The sequence below is a fragment of the Protopterus annectens genome, chromosome 5.part0 (genome assembly GCF_019279795.1).
Source record: "Protopterus annectens isolate FY-2018-M chromosome 5.part0, PAN1.0, whole genome shotgun sequence".
NCBI classification, from domain to species: Eukaryota; Metazoa; Chordata; order Ceratodontiformes; family Protopteridae; genus Protopterus; species Protopterus annectens.
This window is the reverse complement of record NC_056735.1, coordinates 1,973,568,305-1,973,589,504: the sequence shown is the minus strand read 5'-3', so window position 1 is coordinate 1,973,589,504 and position 21,200 is coordinate 1,973,568,305. Positions and strand designations below refer to the sequence as shown.

Sequence of the window (21,200 nt, the reverse complement as noted above, 5' to 3'; positions counted from 1 at the left end):
GACAGTAAGAGTGGAAATCTTTATGAGGTATTTGTTTCCCACAAGTTAAACAGTTATTGACTTTTTCTGACATCGGCTGAGGCAAGAAAGAGTCCCCAACGGGGTACTTAGCTTTTAGAAGTCTTCGAAGTAGTATTCGGTAGTAGTAATCTCTGGATCTGACCGACCGGCACTTGCGAACAGCTTCTGCTTCGGGTGCCACGCGGCAAGAAAGACTGGGGAAAATGGCGTCGGCTGATGCCTTTATACCCGGAGACCAGCAGAGATGACGTCGGGTGAAGTGCGACATCAGCCGAAGCCGGACCCAGACTTTGGAATCCGGCCGACCGAAGGGCTGCCTGACAACAGGACAACCCATTTGTTATGACTGCAGATGCATCCATGAAGGACATCGGAGCCGAGGACGATGGAGCCGAAGGATGTATCGGCTCCGGCATCGAAACAGTCGCTGTCCCGAGAAGTTCCGGCTCCGAACTCCGGTGTGGAGTCGGAGGAGGAAGTTCAAGGATTGGGGCTATAGCCGAAGTCTGTTGAGACGGGCTATGGAGCATTTGGGCCAGTGCCTGAGACTTCAACAGCCTGCTTACCACCCTCTCTAAATCGTGGTTAGACAGCCTGGAAGATCTCGAAGATCGGCTCCGATGGCTCCGCTCCGACAAAAGAGGAGATCCCGGAGCCGAGTGGATACTCAGTATAGAAGGGGACCGAGATCTCTTACGGGTCGAAGCCATCGGAGCCGAAGTCCCTTGAACTCCAGATGGAGCCGAGGATATCTCGGCTCCAATGCTGGATAAAGTGTCGGTTCCAGCCGGAGCCGACAAGGCCACAGTAGTCAGGGTATCGGAGCCGGTCGGCGCCGAACCCACTACTCGAACAGAAGAAGTGTCGGCTCCAGCCGGAGCCGATGTCGGCTCCGACGGAGCCGGAGCCACCGGAGGAGGCTTGGACACTGTAGCCTGAGCCTTCGGTGGCTTAGAAGGTTTTCCTAACCCTAATTTAGGAGGAGAACCTTCTGGCTTAAGTAAGCCTCGGAGGATGAGCTTATTCCTCCTTTCCTGCAGGACTCTCTGGCTAAAAGCATGACACAAAGCACAGGAGTCCTGCAGGTACAAAGGCCCCAGGCAATAAACACAAGAAGTGTGACCGTCTGTCAGAGACATTTTCTGACAGCACTGGTCACACTTCTTGAAGCCTGAGACCTTGCCTTCCTTTGACATCCTAGGAGGATGGAAACACAAACAATCCCAACAATCACACAAATTAATCCCTTACACAAACACACAGGAAGGGAATAACCAATGGGGAATTAGGCCTGACTAAAAAAACTTTAGATTAAAGATTATAAAAAGTTTGAAAACAAGGGGATAGGGTCGGCTGTAACTAACTACAGACTAAACTAGCACTAAAAGGGAAAAATAAACCCCTAATTAATCTTTTTCTTATTTCACAAAGAAAAACTTACCTCAGCTGGCAAAGGAGACATCTTTCGCTAAGCGGCAAACGAGATCTGAGGTAGTTCCGCCTTGCATCATGGGATATAGGGTTGCCTCGAACTGGTAAAAGGAGTTCCTAAGCTAAAGCAAGTGCCGAGTCGGAGCCGATCCATCCAGCAAGAATGAAGGCGAGATTGACAACTTAACATCCAAAAATTTTATGAGAAAGACAAAAAATATGAGGCAAAAATCTTGACAAATTGAGGGGTATCATCCTGAGACAATGTAGCATTTGTTTCATGTTTTTTAACAACCACCTACTACTTAAAGAAAATGACAGTATGAGAGGTGTATATATAATGTTTCTGAAGGCAAAGCTGTCACACGTATAAATAAAAATGGCAAGCAGGTTGTCAGCACCACACACCACTACACAAAATCAGACACAACTCAGGCCGTATATGAAGACCTATATATGATGAGGCTCTCAACCTAAGAAATAGCTACCTTCAGCTACCTCACAAACACACAACACAGGCAGCACCCATCATGAAACAAGTATCCAAAAGTCATACTATCTCCAGTCAAAAGCCCATAAGGCAAACCTCCAAAAAGTACAGTTTTGTACCTACCATAAATGTAGATGTCCGATAGGAATGCATCTGCAGTCCTTACAAATGGGTTGTCCTGTCGTCAGGCAGCCCTTCGGTCGGCCGGATTCCAAAGTCTGGGTCTGGCTTCGGCTGGTGTCGCACTTCACCCGACGTCATTGCTGCAGTTACTCGGGTATAAAGGCATCAGCCGACGCCATTTTCCTCAGTGTTTCTTGCCCCAGATGCCAGGTGCCCTCTAGGAGGCTAAATTTTGATAAATGCCAATGGTTCAAAATATTAGAGAGCAAACAAAAAATAAGCATGTATGTACATATATACAAAGAAGTACACCATAATAGATTCCCCCAGTTAGCTATAAGAGGGCAAATACCCTAGGAGTACCACAGAGGGGAAGGAGGGTGGGTAATCCTGACTGCAGATGCATTCCTATCGGACATCTACATTTATGGTAGGTACAAAACTGTACTATGTCCTTCAAGGATGCATCTGCAGTCCTTACAAATGGGTAGAATACCATAGCCAAACTGGGGGAGGAGGAAAGACAGAATTATGGTGTAGTTAAGATCCCTTGCAAAACAGCAGTGGCAAAACCTGCTCGGGATCTAGAGTATAAAGGTAAATTATAATGCTTGGCAAATGTATGCACGGAGCTCCAAGTAGCAGCCTCTAAAATGTCTTTGGTAGCCACTCCTCGTAGAAAAGCTGTGGTAGTGGCTGTAGCTCTTGTAGAGTGAGGCCTGATGTTTTCTGGAGTTTTCTTTCCATGGTAGGAGTAACAAAATCTAATGCAATTTCCTATCCACTTAGATATGGTCTGTTTTGTAATTGCTTTCCCTTCCATTCCTGCTGCATATGCTACCAGTAGCTGGTCAGTTTTTCTATTGCTCTTGGTCCTGTCCAGGTAGTAGCGTAATTGTCTGTGTACATCCAAGGTATGCAACAGTCTTTCTCCCCTGTTCTGTGGATTGGGGAAGAATGTAGGCAGGTGGATAGCCTGATTTAAAGATACTCTGGAGACCACCTTAGGCATAAAAGTAGGATTTGTTCTCATGGACACTCTATCTTGATGGAAGATCAGAAAGGGTTGCACTGCCATTAATGCCTGTAGCTCAGAAACCCTTCTTGCTGAAGTGATTGCCAGCAGGAAAGCAGTTTTCCATGATAAGTATTGCAATTCTGCTGTTGCTGCTGGTTCGAAAGGAGGTAGTGTCAATTTTTCTAGCACAAAGTTCAAGTTCCATGCAGGTAATGGTGGTTTCCTAGGAGGTTTTACATTTTTAATTCCTCTCAGAAACTGCCTGAGCAAAGGATGTGAGAAAACTGGAGGATCCAAGTCGTATTCTGCTGAAATAGCTGAGGCATGAATCTTAATGGAAGAGTAGGACAGGCCTTTGTGGAATAGCTCTGCCAAGTATTCCAGGATGTTGGCTATGTTTACCAGTGACACATCTTCCCCTTTAGCAGTACTCCAAATGAGATATCTTTTCCATTTTGCTGAATAGGTTTTCCTTGTTGAAGGTCTGCGAGCTTCTAAGATAATGTCCTTAACCCTTTGGGATAAATTTGGGTTAATTTGTCTTATGCAATGTTCCAGTTAGTCAGCTGCAGAGTTTTCAGGTTTGGATGCAGGGTGTTGTAATTGTTCTGAGTTAACAGCAAGGGAACTAGGGGTAAGGGCCATATCTGCTCCCGAGACATGCTCCTCAGTAATGGGTACCAATGTTGCCTTGGCCAATCTGGAGCTATCAGAATGATCCTTGGACGTTCCTCTTTGATCTTCAATAGCACCTTGTGCATCAAAGGAAGTGGTGGGAATGCATATGCTGACAGATTTTTCCAACTGAAGGATAGGGAGTCCACCTTCCATGCCAGTGGGTGGTACGTCCTGGTGCAGAATTTCTTTAACTGGTGATTGAGTGGGGATGCAATTAAGTCTATTTCTGGGAGACCCCATTTTCTTGTAATGGTTTTGAAGATGTCCGGATGCAGCATCCATTCGTGGGCATCTGTGGAGGTTCTGCTTAATATGTCTGCTAGAGTGTTTTCTTTTCCTGGTACAAAGATTGCTTGTAACTGAATGTTGTAACTCAGGGCCACATTCCAGAGGTCCAGGGCCATCCGGCATAGAGGGTACGAATGTGTGCCTTCCTGCTTGTTGATGTACCACATAACTGTGGTGTTGTCTGTCCTTATCATCAATTGGCCTTGTCGAAGAATTGGTTTGAAAGTCTGAATTGCCAGTTTTACTGCCAGCATTTCCTTTAGGTTTATGTTGTAGAGCTTCTGCCTTTTGATTTGGAGGTAGGTTTGGCATTCCTCTCTTTCCTGGTAGAGTATGGAAATGAAACCTGTAACCTTGGTCTATTGTCTGCAAAATCCACTTGTCTCTTGTGATGTAATGCCAGTTCTTTGTAAATAAAGCTAGCTTCCCGCCCAAGGGTGCTTCTAGTTGTTCCCTGGTAGGTGGTGCCAGAGCCAAGTCACTGTGATTGTCCTGTAGTAGTGGTGGTGGCTGTGTCTGTGCCTCGCTGGTTGTTACCCTGCCACTGGCGTCCCCTGTAGGCACCTCTGGATTGGTTTCTGCCTCTTGAACGCCTATTCCTGCCTCTCTGTGCTTTGGAGGAGTCTGGAAAGGACCAATTCTTGGAGGGCCAATTCCTGCTAAACCTTGGAGGTTGGACCTGTAAGAAATCTTTCACTGTTTGGACAGATTTTGCCTTCTCTTCCATCTTCTTCAGCACCTGTTGTGCAGGAGAGCCAAACAAATTGACCTTGTCCATGGGAGCATCTAATAGTTTTGATTTGACATGGTCCGGTAAGGCCTGCTCTTTTAACCATGCATGCCTTCTTATAACTGTGCCAGTCATGGCTGATCTAAAGGAAGCCTCCAGTGCATCATAGCCGCATTTTAAAGAATGGTTACTAACTTGCTGAATGTTATGTACCATTTCCTGAACATATTTCTTGTCTAAAGGTTCATCAGAGGACAGTTTTTTGGTTAACTGGTCTAACATAAATTCTTGATACTAGATCATATGAAATTGACAGTTCAAGGCCCTAGCTGACAGAGTAGCAGAAGTGTAAACTTTTTTACCCCATCTCTCTAAGGACCTGGATTCCCTTTCAGAGGGGAGGGGATTTTTGGCAGAGGTAGATGCTACAGCCTTAGGCCCCTGGGAGATAGTCTCGGGATCTGCAAAAGGAGCCTTGTATAAATGGTGATGCGTGTCCGGGACCCTGTAGAACCTATCGGGCTTAGCAGGGGCCAGAGGTAATGAATCAGGAGCAGTACAAGCATCATTAAATGCATCATCTACAACAGACAGAACTGGAGGTATAGCTAAAGGCCTATGTTGTGGTAAATGCAAAAAGGTTCTAAGCCTTTTTCTGGAGTCTGAAAAATCTTGGCCCTGCCACTGAAATTGTTCCCTCATAGCATGCAAGGTTTCCCCAAAGGAAAATTCCTCAGGTGGAGAGGCAGAAGGGATGGACTCGACTCATCAGCATCAGAGTCTTCATAAGGGGAAAAAGGAGCCTCTGGAGGGTCTGTATTATCTGAATCATCAGAGGAATCATCTGTGGAAACTGGCTCAGGGGGCTCTGCTCTAGGCCTCTTCTCTGGAGGTGGGTGAGAGGCCCTGTCTGGGAGAGGTTGGGATCCCCGGATTAAAGAAATGAGATCCTTTGCTAAACTAAGCATTTGGGAACTGGAGCTAGGCCTGTGAGAGGGGGTCTTAACAGGCACAGATTTAGTAGCTTTAGCTGCTTTAGCCCTGGCAAAGGCCTTAATGGACATGGCTGCAGGAGGCCTAGCAGCTCCACGTGCAGGGGGTGAAATATCCAAGGGAATAGTGTCAGATAATTCCTGAGAAACCACAACTGCAGGTTGGATTTCAGAAGCCGATTCCACCAGGTTGGAAGAGGCCTCGGTAGAAGGTAAGCTTTCGGCTGAAGAAAGAACCGCTTGCTCGGTTTCAGCCGAAACCGAGACACTTGCGGTTGTCTTAACCGCGGTTTTGGCCGAAACTGCGGACCGCGAGTGTCGGTCCTTTTCCTTGCGTTTTTTGGATATTTGTGAAGTCGGAGGATCCGACGGCATAATATAAGCAAAATCAAAGCCGAAAAACTGCTCAGCAAATTCCGACCGACGTCTAAGCGTCCGTCGGTTAAAAAGCACAGGCTAGACAAGCTGCTACGTCGTGGTCTGGGCCTAAACAAGGTAAGCAGTAAGAGTGGAAATCTTTATGAGGTATTTGTTTCCCACAAGTTAAACAGTTATTCACTTTTTCTGACATCGGCTGAGGCAAGAAAGAGTCCCCAACGGGGTACTTAGCTTTTTTAGAAGTCTTCGGTAGTAGTAGAAGTATTCGGTAGTAGTAATCTCTGGTTCTGACCGACCGGCACTTGCGAACAGCTTCTGCTTGGCCACGCAGCAAGAAAGACTGAGGAAAATGGCGTCGGCTGATGCCTTTATACCCGAGTAACTGCAGCAATGACGTCGGGTGAAGTGCGACACCAGCCGAAGCCAGACCCAGACTTTGGAATCCGGCTGACCGAAGGGCTGCCTGACGACAGGACAACCCATTTGTAAGGACTGCAGATGCATCCTTGAAGGACATCAATACAATACCTAGTTAAAGGTGAATTCATAGTAAGACGCATTAATGTGCCACTCACCAGACTGTGTAAGAAGAGGGTCACAATCAGTTCCTATCTGGTGCCAGGATTCATCATATAACTCTTGCACTGAAATCTCGCATCACTAGTGCAAATATGACACAAAGTGCAGTGTAGGTGTAAACGACTTGAGATGTGCCTCCCTGGACTACATAAAAAGACATACAACGGAGATCTCAGAATATGTGTCCAAGGCATTAGGAACCTAGCCTTGAGCAGCATTCTACCATCATGAAAAACAACACTGTAATACAAACAGATTACTGAATTCAACAACTATTTTAGATTTTGGTGTCATTCAAAGAGAGTACCTATATAAAACCAGTCTAGGAGGAGATGGTAGTACTAACTGCTTTTTTCAGGGATGGCCTGCATCGATTCCCCCCAGTCTTCTGGATAATGGCTAAATCTTTGTTCACCCCACAGTGCCTTTCTTAGGCAACATCAGTTTCTTAAAGCTTCCAACATAACATAACACCACCACAAAAAAAAAAAAAAAAAAAAAACAGATAAAAATATTACTGTTCAAAGTAGAAAAAAAATTCCACCCCTACAAGAGTTCCAAATCACAGAAAGTATAGTTTTGTACCTACCATAAATGTAGATGTCCGATAGGTATGCATCTGCAGTCATCACATATGGGTTGTCCTGCCTCAGGCAGCCCTTCGGTCGGCCGGATTCCAAAGTCTGGGTCTGGCCTCGGCTGATGTCGCACTTTCCCCGACGTCAGAGCGTCTGGGATATAAAAGCATCAGCAGACGCCATTTTCCTCAGTTTTTCTTGCCCCAGATGCCAGGTGCCCTCTAAGGAAGGCTAAATTTGGAGAGATGCATTTTAAAAAACAAATCCAAACATGCACAGTACTATAAAAACAAATACACCATAATAGATCCCCCCAGCTAGCTATAAGAGGGGTAAGCACCCAAGAAATACCACTATAAAAGGGGGTAAGCACCCAAGAAATACCACAGAGGGGAAGGAGGGAGGGTAAACCTGACTGCAGATGCATACCTATCGGACATCTACATTTATGGTAGGTACAAAACTGTACTATGTCCTTCAAGGATGCATCTGCAGTCATCACATATGGGTAGAATACCATAGCCAATCTGGGGTTGGAGGTACTAAGTAAAGGATGGTGTAGCTAAAATACCCTGCAGGACTGCCGTAGCAAAGCCTGCTCTGGATCTGGAATATAAAGGTAAATTGTAATGCTTGGCAAATGTATGCACGGAGCTCCATGTAGCAGCTTCTAAAATGTCCTTGGTAGCCACCCCTCTTAGGTGGCTGTGGCTCTCGTGGAATGAGGTCTAATGTTAGCTGGCACAGTTTTTCCATGAAAGGAGTAACAAAAACGAATGCAATTTCCTATCCATTTTGAAATTGTCTGTTTGGAAATTGCTTTTCCTTGTGCCCCAGCAGCATATGCTACAAACAGCTGGTCAGTCTTTCTGTAACTCTTAGTTCTGTCCAAGTAGTAGCGCAACTGTCTGTGTATGTCCAGGGTGTGCAGAAGCTTCTCCCCTTTGTTTTGTGGTTTTGGGAAGAAGGTAGGCAATTGAATAGCTTGGTTCAAAGATACCCTGGATACCACCTTTGGCATAAATGTAGGATTGGTTCTCAATGAAACTCTGTCCTGATGAAAAATAAGAAATGGCTGTACTGCCATTAGAGCTTGTAACTCAGATACTCTTCTTGCTGAGGTTATGGCCAGAAGGAAGGCAGTTTTCCAAGACAGAAACTGTAGATCTGCAGATGCTGTTGGTTCAAAGGGAGGAAGTGTTAGCTTTTCCAACACTAAGTTAAGGTCCCAAGTAGGTAGAGGTGGTTTCCTTGGACGATTGATGTTTTTGATTCCTCTTAGAAACTGTCTCAGGAGAGGATGAGAGAAGACAGGTAGATCAACATTGTATTCTGCTGAAATTGCTGAAGCATGTATCTTAATGGAAGAGTAAGACAGGCCGTTGTGGAACAATTCTGCCAAATATTCCAGTATATGTGCCATGTTCATCACCGTCGCATCTAGGCCCTTTGTTGTGTTCCAGATGTGAAATCTTTTCCATTTTGCTGAATATGCCTTCCTTGTGGAAGGCCAGCGAGCTTCCATAATAATATCCTTCACTCTCTGGGATAGCTTATCCTGAGGAGGAGTCGAGGTATTTTCCAGGCAGCTAGTTGCAAGGTTTTCAGGTTGGAATGCAGAGTCTTGAAATTGTGCTGTGTCAGTAGAAGTGGCCATAGGGGGAGAGGCCATGGTTTCATATGTGACATGCTCTTTAACAGTGGGTACCAGTGCTGTCTTGGCTAGTTTGGAGCTATCAGAATCACTCTGGGCTGCTCTGTTCTGATCTTCAGTAAGACCTTGGTCATTAATGGGAGAGGTGGAAAAGCATACACTGTTAGAGCTTTTCAGCTGAAAGAGAGAGCGTCCACTTTCCATGCTTGTGGGTGGTATGCCCTTGAGCAGAATTTCTTCAGTTGGTGATTGTGGGGGGAGGCGAACAGATCTATTTCCGGCCTTCCCCATGATTGTGTTATGAGTAAGAAGATGTCTGGGTGCAGCATCCATTCGTGTGCATCCATGATATTTCTGCTTAAGCTGTCTGCCAGTATATTGTCTTTCCCTGGCACAAACTGGGACTGCAGCTGTATATTGAGTTTCAAGGAAAGTTCCCATAGATTCATTTCCAGTCTGCAAAGAGGGTAGGAATGGGTGCCCCCTTGCTTGTTTATGTACCACATAACTGTGGTGTTGTCTGTCCTTATGAGTAGGTGGCCTTGATGAAGAAAAAGTTTGCATGTATCACTGCCAGCATTTCCTTTTGGTTTATGTGCATGTGTAGCTCCCTTTGTGACCATAGTCCTTGGATACATCTGCCCTCCATGTGTGCTCCCCAACCTTGGTCTGAAGCGTCCGTAGTGATGGTTTGGTTGGCTCTTGGCTTGCTGAAGGGCAACCCACTGTTCGACTGGCAGGCTTGAGCCCACCACAGAAATTCCTTTTGGAGGCATGGAATGAGTGGGATCAAAGTTTCTAAACTGTGACTGTGCTGAGTCCATAAACTCCTTAGGTACCATTGTAATTTTCTCATATGCAGTCTTGCTTGAGGAATCAGAAGAATGCAAGATGCCATGCAACCCAGGGCCTGAAGGATTTTCCTTGCAGTCAGCTGAGTTTGTCTTGTCAGATTCTTGAAGTAATCCGGTAGTTGTTTTTGTTTTTCTTCTGTGAGGAAGGCCATATGGGTGGTTGTGTCTAGATCCGCACCCAGAAAAGTTATTCTTTGGGATGGAACAAGTCTTGATTTGTGGATGTTGACTGTATATCCCAAGGCCTGCAGTAGATGGATGGCATAATCCAAATCCTTTAACAAAGTTTGCTGGCTGTCCGCTTGTATAAGGCAGTCGTCCAGATACGGGTAAATTTGAATCCCCTGAAGTCTGCAGTGTGCAATTACTGATGCCAGGCATTTCGTGAATACTCTGGGCGCAGTAGATAAGCCAAAGGGCAATGCTGAGAATTGATAATGCTCTGACCCTGCAAGAAATCTGAGGTGTCTTCTGCAACTTTGTCTGATACGGACATGCAGGTATGCCTCCTTGAGGTCTAGAGTCACCAGCCAAGACCCCTTGCCCAGCATGGGAAGGAGTTGCTATAGAGTCAGCATTTTGCATTTTGGCACAATGAGGTAAGTATTCAGTGCGGACAAGTCGAGAATAGGCCTCCATTGATTTTCTTTTCTTGGAACAAGGAATAGTCTGGAATAAAATCCTTGGCCTTGTTCTGAAAGAGGAACCTTTTCTATAGCTTTCATTTGTATTAAGTTGGAAATTTGTTTCAAAGCCTCTGCCCTCTGATTTGGTGGCAGGTCTGGCATGCCTTTTCTTTTTGGCAATGTGTGGAAATGGAACCTGTATCCTTTGTCTATTATTTGCAGTGTCCATGAGTCCCTTGTAATGCTGTGCCAATTTTTTGAAAATAAAGAAAGCTTTCTGCCCAAAGGTGCTTCTAATTGAGCCCTGGTCGGCGGAGTCAAAACAAAGTCATTGAGTCTGTCCTGGTGTAGCAGTTGTAGTTCCTGCACTACCTCTCTGGTTGGGAGGCTGCCACTGACGGCCTCTGTAGGAGCCTCTAGCTTGCCCTCTACCTCTGGCACGCCTATTCCTGCCTCTCTGAGATCTGTCTGAGTCCAGAAAGGACCAATTCTTAGTAGACCAATTTCTGCTGAATCTCGGTGGTTGGACTTGCAGAAAATCTTTGACTGTTTGCACAGATTTTGCCTTTTCTTCAAATTTCTTTAAGACCTCCTGAGCCGTGGAACCAAATAATTTTTTGCTTTTCCAGAGGAGCATCCAAAAGCTTAGCTTTAACATGGTCTGGCAGAGATTGTTCCTTCAGCCAGGCATGCCTACGTATGACTGCACCTGTCATAGCTGACCTACATGAAGCTTCCAATGCATCATAACCACACTGCAAGAAATGGTTACTAACCTGCTGGGAGTTATGTACCAGATCCTGAAGGGATTTGCGACCAAGGGGTTCAGATGAAGACAGTTTCTTATGCAATTCATCTAACAAATACTCTTGGTACTGTATATCATATGAAATTGACAATTTAATGCCCTCATGGAAAGAGTTGCAGAAGTATACACCTTTTTATCCCATCTCTCTAAAGCTCTGGACTCCCTTTCAGAGGGTAGAGGATTTCTAGCAGTGGCAGCTGCAACCCCTTTTGGGCCCTGGGAAATAGTTTCTGGATCAGCAGAGTGGGCCTTGTACAGGTGAAAATGTGTGTCCGGGACCCTGTAGTACCTATCAGGTTTGGCAGGAGCCGGAGGGAGAGAGTCAGGGGTTGTACTAGCATCAGAGTACACATCATCAATGACATTCAAAACAGGAGGTATAGCTAAAGGCCTATGCTGAGGCAAATGTAAAAAGGTCCTTAATCTCTTTCTAGAATCAGGGAATTCCTGACCCTGCCATTGAAAATGCTCTCTCATATGTAGTGTCTCTCCAAAGGAAAACTCTTCAGGAGGGGAGGCCGAGGGAATAGATTTCTTCAGCATCAGAATCCTCGTAGGCCGAATAAGCCTCCTCCTGGTGGTCTGACAGAGTAGAGCCATCAGAGGACTCATCTGATTGGGGGTCAGAGGGCTCAACCCTGAGTCTTTTGTCTGGAGGTGGTTGCGAGCCCCTGTCCGGATGAGGTTGAGAACCTCTAATTAAGGAGATAAGATCCTCTGCTAAGCTAAGAATCTGTGAGCCAGTAGAGGGTCTCTGAGAGGTAACCTTGGGAGGCAAAGCTTTAGAAAGTTTAGCAGCTTTGGCCCTAGAGAAAGCCTTAATGGACATGGATGCAGGAGGTCTGGCTGCACCACGTGCAGGAGTAGATTTGTCTAAAGGAATGGTGTCGGAAGGTTCCTGGACACCAGTTTCAGTAGGTAATTCAATAACCGACTCGGCCGGGGCCTCCGGGGCCGAGGTAGTCGGTTGCGCGGTTTCGGTAATCGGAAGTACCAAGGACTCTGTTTCAGCCAAGACACTCGCGGTAGGCCTGACTGTGGTTTCAGCCGAAACCGCGGCCTGCGTGTGTCGGTCCTTGTCCTTCCGTTTCTTAACTAAATGCGAAGTCGGAGTCTCCGACGGCATCTTGTAAGCAAAACTAGCCCCAAAGAATTCCTCTGCAAACTCCGACCGACGTCTAAGAGTTCGTCGGTTGAAGGAAGCACAGGCTGAACAGGCCGAGATGTCGTGGTCTGGGCCTAGGCAGGGGAGGCAGTAAGAGTGGAAATCCTTATGAGGTATTTGTTTCCCACAAGTTAAACAATTATTAACTTTATCTGACATCAGCTGAGGCAAGAAAGAGTCCCCAACGGGGTACTTAGCTTTTTCGAAGTCTTCGGTAGCTGAATCACAGGAGCTGGCCGACCGGCACTTGCGAACTGCTTCTGCTTCGGGCACCATGCGGCAAGAAAGACTGGGGAAAATGGTGTCGGCTGATGCTTTTATACCCCAGACGCTCTGACGTCGGGGAAAGTGCGACATCAGCCGAGGCCAGACCCAGACTTTGGAATCCGGCCGACCGAAGGGCTGCCTGAGGCAGGACAACCCATATGTGATGACTGCAGATGCATCCTTGAAGGACATCACATTGATATCTGTATTGTCTTGGAGACCTGTTTCAACACTAAGAGCAGTTTATCACTGCAGGGCATCTTTAAGGCCTATTTTTGTAGATGAAGATAATAAAGGTGGCAGCATCTCCATTTCTTTAAAACATGCACATCAACATAATGACCTGGAACTTCTCTACGTTGAATTTACTATCAACAAAATACCTCATTATATTCAATCTAATTACTGGACCCCTTCTATGTTCTCCTAAGCTCATTTCTTCTACCTAAATAGTATGGAGACCCTATGCATTAAGCCAAACACCATTCTTCTAGGTAATTTCAACTACCTCTCCCACCAAATGGGAGATAATCATCCTCAAAACATGTATGCATATACATTTCTGGACATGGATTTCATCAATATAAAGTCTTTGGACCAGTCAGTCTGCACCCTAACCAGGAGTGATACAATCCTGTACTTGGTCCTAACCAATTTGGGACATCTTTGCTCCACTCTAATTGAAACTCTTCCCTGGTTACATTGGACCACACATCAATCATATTTACCACAAGACTGAAGCCAGAAGCTTCTTCCAATATCTCAGTGTTCAGAGATCTTGTTAAGGCTAATCTACTAAAATTGGGTGATAACCTGGCCAAATACAATATCCCCTCAAAACTTGATGTACCCATTGCTTATAAAGAATCCTTTACTGCCAAATTATGTGCATGTGTAAATAGTTACATTGATGTGGTAAATCCCCTTTGAAGTAAATACAATGCCAAATTAAAACTACGGTGAAACACAAATATAAAAAGGTTCTATAATAAAAAACGTATTTTGTGTGCAGTGAGTTAACTCTCATGAAGCCAAAAACAATCTTGCTTAAGTTAACAGGGTACTCTGGACTCTGATCAAATCAAAGCCAGATGCGAGATAAAAATAACCACCCAGGTGAACTAAAACCACAAAGCTTTCTTTAACCATGTTAGAAACTTCAGAAAAAATTCCCAGCACTGAACAGAGTCAATAGTAAACAATATTACATAGGCCAAGAGGACATACACAACCTACTGACAGACAAGCTAGATCCACTAACTTCCTATATTCCCAGAGCACATACCCCAAATCTCTTAAGAACAAATCCTCAAGGCACTACACTACTTCTATGGAACTGGAAAACGCACAAGGCTGCTTAATGGTCAGTCTGAAGCGGGGATTGTCAAACCAACTACACAGGCTATTCAATATCAGCCTCCAAACAGGCTTTGTGCTGGATAAATGGAGAACAGCAACAGTCATTCCCTTGCACAAAGGTGGGGGTGTCATCAGACCAATAGATAACCTACAAGCAAGACAGTTCAAATTAATCAGGATCCTACACATTCACATTTCCAATAGTAGTATGAACATCTACCTGCAAGGTCCCAATCTCTTTTGCAACATAAATAAGACATGTTGGAGGGATAGGTATACATCAAACTAAATACCACTTCTTTGGAACAGTCTTCCACTCCACATAAAGCAATGTACTCAATTTATTTGCATGCAATTTGGTCAAATGGATGGGAAATAGCAAATAAATACCCAGTTCAGCACCCATGTCCCTCATGGACAAGGGCAATAAGTAAATGTCTCAACATATCTTTGTTCTGCCCTCATCTAAAAAAAAAACTACCATGGGAATGTAAAACTAGGCTTTTTAAATTACTGTCAGTGGTGCAACAGGTAGCACTCTTTCCTTTGGCTCAGAAGGCTGTAGGTTCTATTCCCACACCAGGTAGATTGAATGCTGACACTGTAGTATAGTATAAGGAAGATGCTGCATGCCTCTGAGTCCGCCATCTTTCGGATGAGACATTAAACCAAAGCTCCATCTGGATGAGTTGGCAATAGCTCAGGTGGATGTACAAGATCCCACACCACCCATAGAAAAGAGTAGAGGAAGATCCCCGAATGCCCGGGCAAAATATCCCCTAGTAGTACAAATACCACTTCACGTTTCTGAAAAGAGGCTATTAGCCTAATGGGTCTAAACTGGTCAACAAAGATAAATAAAAATAAATCAATAAATAAGAAACACACAGATCAATAGCCTAGCAAGTATTTACAAATGTGTGTGTATATGTGTATATATATATATATATATATATATATATATATATATATATATATATATATATATGGGTCTAGGTTACAACGTCGACAGATGAGAAGACCGACAGCGAAATCACTGACGCCAGAAGATCGACGGATGAAAACACCGACGCGGAGAACACCGAGATGGGGAAAGGATGTGTAAGGATGCGGTAGTGATGGACGTTAGGGTGTGAGTAAGGTAAGTGTGCGATGTTGACGGTCTGTAGGGGTAGGGGTGGGTTAAGTGAGTTAGGGTTAGGGCGCGGGTTAGGTAAGGGTGCAGTAGTGAATGTTTTGGGTTAGGGGCGGGTTAAGTGAGTTAGGGTTAGGGCGCGGGTTAGGTAAGGGTGCAGTAGTGAATTTTTTTGGGTTAGGGGCGAGTTAAGTGAGTTAGGGTTAGGGCGCGGGTTAGGTTAGTGTGCGATAGTGACGGACCTTAGGGTTAGGGTTGTGGATAGTTGCGTATGTAAGGTTTAGTGTTTGTTTGTTAGGATTTAGGTGTGCTTGTGTTGTGTGTGTGGTTTTTGGTCGGGGAATTTGTTTTGTTTATTGGTTGTTGTGATGATGTGTTGAGTGTGTGCGGTGTCGTGTTTGTGAACTGTCGATGATGTGGTGTCGGTGATGTCGTTGTTGTGTGCTGTCGGTGTTATAACCTAGAACCATATATATATATATATATATATATATATATATACACACACACACACACACACACACACACACACACACACACACATACACACTGTGTAGCACACAGATGCTGCTGCCTAAAGTCACTTTATCTTTTATATGTGCTTTCTGAAGTCTAATGGCAGTATAACACAGCAATTATGATCCATTTCATTCTACTTACTCCTAACAAATGAACAGAGAACACTTGTTCAGTAACACAATTAGATCAGTCTGTTACTAGCTGGTTGCTCTTGGTCGGTGGTGGTGATGGCCAATTCAGTAAAAGTTATCACACTGAAAATGAAGACACACTGAACTAAATACATACATAATACTCTTGGTACTAAGGAGTCAACTACAGAATAACATAAAAAAGAAATCATTCAAAAACAATACCCAGCAGATAACATCTGCAGGAGTTTTTTTTTTTTTTTCAAAACACATTTTAAGGTTGAAATGTTGTGTCTTTCGGCTTCTTCCGGTTGAAATAATTAACAAAATTAACCAGGAAAGACATTCCGACAAACGATACAAAATTCCTATATACAGAGTAATAAAATCAGAATAAATATTTCTAAATATTCACTTAATCTCAAATTCTGAAATCTGGAAAACAAAAGTTGTTCCTTACAATGTTTTCTTTCTCTTCTTCATCCTCATCTTCGGCTGGCCCTTCATCTTGAAGGACCACAGATGATGGTGCTACCCACTGGTCTTTTGGAAGCAACTGCACTGCCACAATATCTTCATGAACTGCTCGATTTAAATTAATCAGCCCCTGGACAAGGACCTGAGATTACACAAAAACATTAATTAACAAGAAAAACTCACTCTGTAGGCTCTAATGAAAACCTAAATATTATAAAACAAAGTTGATGGATACTCTTTTCAGACTAATATTACGAAGTCATGGCTATGTGGTAAATGTCTTACAAAATAAATGCCTGTTTACATCTGTGCGTGCATGTTCGCAAAAGTATATAAAATACTGAGATATTTATGTATTCTCACACACACAAAACACCCATTAATCTAATCAATGCCATACTCAATCAAATGATAAATAGTAATCCTTTAAAAAACTGATAACACATTTGAATCAAATCATCAACAAGCATAGAATATCTAGCACATTATGACAACACCAACCACAGAATCATACACCTATATGCAGACCAATGATCTTATGTCCTTGTAAGTTTATTACATCCCTTCTGTTTTTTGAAAATTTTATTTAGGTCCCTTTCAGGGTTTGTGATGTAAACTATTATGTCATCTGAAAACAAAGATATTATCCCACTTTTGTGACCCTAGTGATAACCTTGTATATTCTGAACCTCTTAAGCTTTTTACCAGTGGTTCTACTTATAGAACAAATACATAGACGGTGTGAAAAATCAGAAGCCTTTTCTAGTGCCTGATGGCAGTTTAAAATTGTTAGACAGGAAATACCCACACTTTAAAATCCACACTACAGCAGTGGTTCAAGTAAAAAGCACTGTGATCCATTTACATGGGAGGTTAAAAGACAACAAAGAAATTTCTAGAAACTTCTAACTGACCTTGTCAAAAGCTTTTCATGAATCTAAACCTACTAGCATTAATGTTGTTCTTAGTTTGCTCTCTGCATCCTTCTGTAGCATACATGTCCTACTAATACTATTAAAAGTTTGCCTTTCAGCTACAAATCCACACTGATAAGGCAAGGTAGTACTCTTGCTAATCTAATAGCCATAACAGTTAAGAAAACTTAATAATCAAGGCTAATGGAAATCTGCCCATATGATCCAGGGACAGAGCTATGTTTTCCTTTCTTAGGCAGGACTACTATTATTGTCTCCTTCCATGCTTTTGAAACTTTACCTCCCTGTACAATATCATTACATGTTTTGCACCACACACTGACTATAATTTCCTAATTTATATTCCATATCACAACTGAAATACCATCCTGTTTTGGTGTTTTACCCACCTTTTGGTGCTATATCGATTCTTTGATTTCCTTACTCATCATCTCTTTCATAAGGATCTACCTCTTGTCATCAGACATTTAGGCAAATTTAAATTCCTCTAATAGTTTCTCATTCCAAAGGATTTTGATTCTACCGCTGGATCAGTGTAACAAAACAGTGTAACATTCAGTTAAAATCCCTACAATTCAACAAAGACTATAGCTGTAAAATATGTACCCACATGTGAACTGGTTCAGCAATACCCATATTTATGGGGACATGATAAAATGAAGTACTTAGGAGTATGGGTTAAAAAGTATTCTGTTATGTCAGCTGAGAATATGTGGGAAGAGACTAAAAAGATAATACAAAAACTGAGAAACTGGAAGACTATGGATATGGGTAGCAAGTTATAAGCAGTAAAAATGTTTTCAGTCCCTTCAGTTTTACATATGGGCCATGCACTTTTTTTTACCAACCAGATAAGAAGTTGTAGATACTGATATTAATAAAGACTTGAAGGATTTTACCTAGGTGGGGAACAGGGCAAGAGTCAAGTGGGATAAGTTGATCCTTCCAACAGAACAAGGAAATTTAGGATTACCTGATTTGAAAGGATATTTTAGTGATTTCAATGGATATTTTAGAGCTACACAGTCAAGGCTGTTCTACACAGCAGAAATAGAAAACTACAATTCAAAGTGGAAAGAGATGATGATGATGACGCAGGGGGTAATACAAGAAATAAGGAAATGTGGGATTTTGGATGCAGCTCCTTAAGGAGAATAACAGTCATATAGAATATTATAGTCATAATGCAGCAGAAAGTATACTTAAAACCAAGGCACTACAGGAGTTAAAATTCGGCCGATAGGGATGACTGCAATTAGGGGTACACAGAATAAGAAAGAGACGGATGGAATTTATTGGGGGGAATCTGGCAAAGGAACCAAGGCACTGGGAACAAATAATTAGAAATGGAAAGTTAATAGAATGGGAAGAAGCCCAGAACACATTTGGAATGCAGGCTAGAGACTGCACTCCCTATCAAGAATTGACAACAGAGCATAGGCAAAGAGAAGGGGATAGGAGAATCTTAAATGGAAAAAAAAAAAAACAGTGCAAGAAACTTCTCTGTGTGGAAGATTTTCAGTCCATACATTTTTAGTTAATCACTGTATATTAATCAGATCAGACAATAGTAGTAGAAGTAGCGAACCTAAACTTGTCTTAAGTCAAAACAAAACAAAAAATAATTGAAAATATGTAACTGTACAGCATTACTAAGTATTCAAAAGTAATCCAAGCAAGGCATGCAGTCCGTTTCCAGTCGAAAATCCTTTATTAAGTACACAGACAAGCGAACCAAGTAAAACAAAAAAACAGTAATAATTTCCTCACAAGCTTTCTAAATATATATACACTTTTTATCAGGCATGGGAGTGGTTTATTGTGCTGTAAAACAAAGTGTTATTGGTACACATGTTAAATTCACATCCCTTCCCCCATCAGTGTGACATTTGAGCTGGTCCTGCCCTACTTAGTAGCGGTCATAATAATATATAACCCTTATGTACTTTAAATAAAATTTATAATGATGTGATACCTCTTATTTAACCAGATTATTAAGTCTGTGATTTTATCCAAGACAATATACTACATGGCTGGAAATATATCAACCTTAGTTAATTTGGCAATCAAAAAATATATATAAATATATACATATACATTTTGCATGTAAAAACCAATTTCTATTTTCATAATCTATTGTTAAAGATCGCTTTCGTCCTTCTAGACTTCTTCAGGTCTGTGTACACAGTGATTAACTAGAAATATATGGACTAAAAATCTTCCACTCTTAAACTGTTTTGTTTTTGGACCCACTACAAATATACAGTGATTAACTAGAAATATATGGACTGAAAATCTTCCACACAGAGAAGTTTCTTACACCGTTTTGTTTTTGGACCCACTACACATTAGTGGGTTGTTTTGAGACTTTGGGGATACCACAGAGATTAATTGTGTTTTGCTGAGAATCTTAAATGAAAGACTTGCACTGGTTGAGTTTTTAGCTGAATATAGAACAGCAGCTGCTGTTAAAGAAATTAGTACAGCATATAAAATACTGCACGATAACTACAAACATAAATCATAAGAGGTCAAAAAAGACTGGGAAGACAAATTAGATAAGCAATTCATAAAGAGACAATTTGAAGACATACATGTGATACTCCTGTGACATTTTGGGCCTTAGTAAAGCAAACAATGTTACTGGTAAATTTCAACATAGTCTGGTGCCTTAAACTCTAGCAGAAGGTAAATAGTGAAAGAATTTTCTATGCTATAGTTTGTTTCAGTGCTTTTCTATTCTGCTCATCTTTTACTTGCTTTAAAGTTGCATTCTGTGTTTGCCCCATCTCCCACTAACACATTAAGTTAAAAGTTACGGATAGAGCTCCAGTACTGCCTTAATTTGACTGTACGTTTTTCTTTCTAGCCAGCCTGCTTGTTCTTCTTAGGCCCTTCCACCTTTTTGCTGATGCAGTTTTATACTAAGGCTGTGTCTCTGGCCTCTAACCCCTATGATAATCTGATTTCTAAAAGTCACTCCCTCCCCTCTTTCATTGTTGTAGACTGTTCTATAAGCTATTTATGTACTCTTCCCACCCACTGTTTTCCACAGAATCATGATACTGAGTGCTCAACCACCAAATCTATATTGCTCGAGTAAAACCTCCTTTACTACATACTACTTCCTGCTCATTTTCTATGAGCTCAGCAAAACTTTGAGTCCTAATTTTACTTGTATCCAGTGCCATCCAAGGCAATTAAGTTATTCTGAGTGATTGCTACTGTTTCCTACTTTTGTGTATGTATTCCACTGATTTTTTTTTTTTGTAAAAAAAAAAAAAATTCTCTTTTTATCACTGTTGCTTTAAGAACGTCTTGAAATTGCCTTCAGCATGAGATTTCCTGCAAAATGTTTATGTGGTATGTGACAGAATTGCACTTGTGGTTCTCTTCCACTGTGTTTTTACATTAGGAAGGTTAGGTTTATTCATCATGTGATGTGGCAGGAGATGTTTGCCTGGTCTATCTGAGTACACAAAAGGACTCGTAGAGTAAGCATTTTATTGGCCAGAAGGCTCATTAGTTAGTTTTCTGTGCTGCTGTAAATTGTGTGTGTTTGCAGGGGTTAGCACTGCCCTATACAGTAGCAAACATCTAGAAAGAACAGTTCATACAACTTTAATCTGTACAGCAGCAAACACCTTGTGCGCCAATAAGCTTAGGGCAGTTAGTTGGGAGTCAAGTGGCAATATCGACAGATTTAGTTAAATTCAGTATTGTGTAAACATTTAAGTTAGTACAATTTAATAATGCTGGGTATAATCTGCTCTGATAAAGCACCCTTAATAGCTTTCTAACCTCAATACACCACCCTAATGCAGCTCACAAATCAAAGGATTGGACAGTATAGAAAGGCAATTTCCTAAGTTCTCTGTAGCCAGCTTGGTAGAGGAGTATCTTGAGACAATGTAGTAATTACTGACAACCACTTACTCCTTAAAGAATCAAGCACAGTATGCAA

The 21,200-nt window shown here is 42.5% G+C and overlaps 1 protein-coding gene across 1 annotated transcript in view; it reads right to left on the bottom strand.

The window, feature by feature from the left end:
• The window catches only part of DIS3 (DIS3 homolog, exosome endoribonuclease and 3'-5' exoribonuclease), a 1,475,941-nt gene that overhangs the window by 1,146,659 nt on the left and 308,082 nt on the right, over positions 1 to 21,200 (bottom strand). The window contains exon 6 of the mRNA XM_044072053.1: positions 16,285 to 16,443. Coding sequence (XP_043927988.1) covers positions 16,285 to 16,443 — 159 coding nt within the window. The remainder of the gene's footprint in view (positions 1 to 16,284; positions 16,444 to 21,200) is intronic.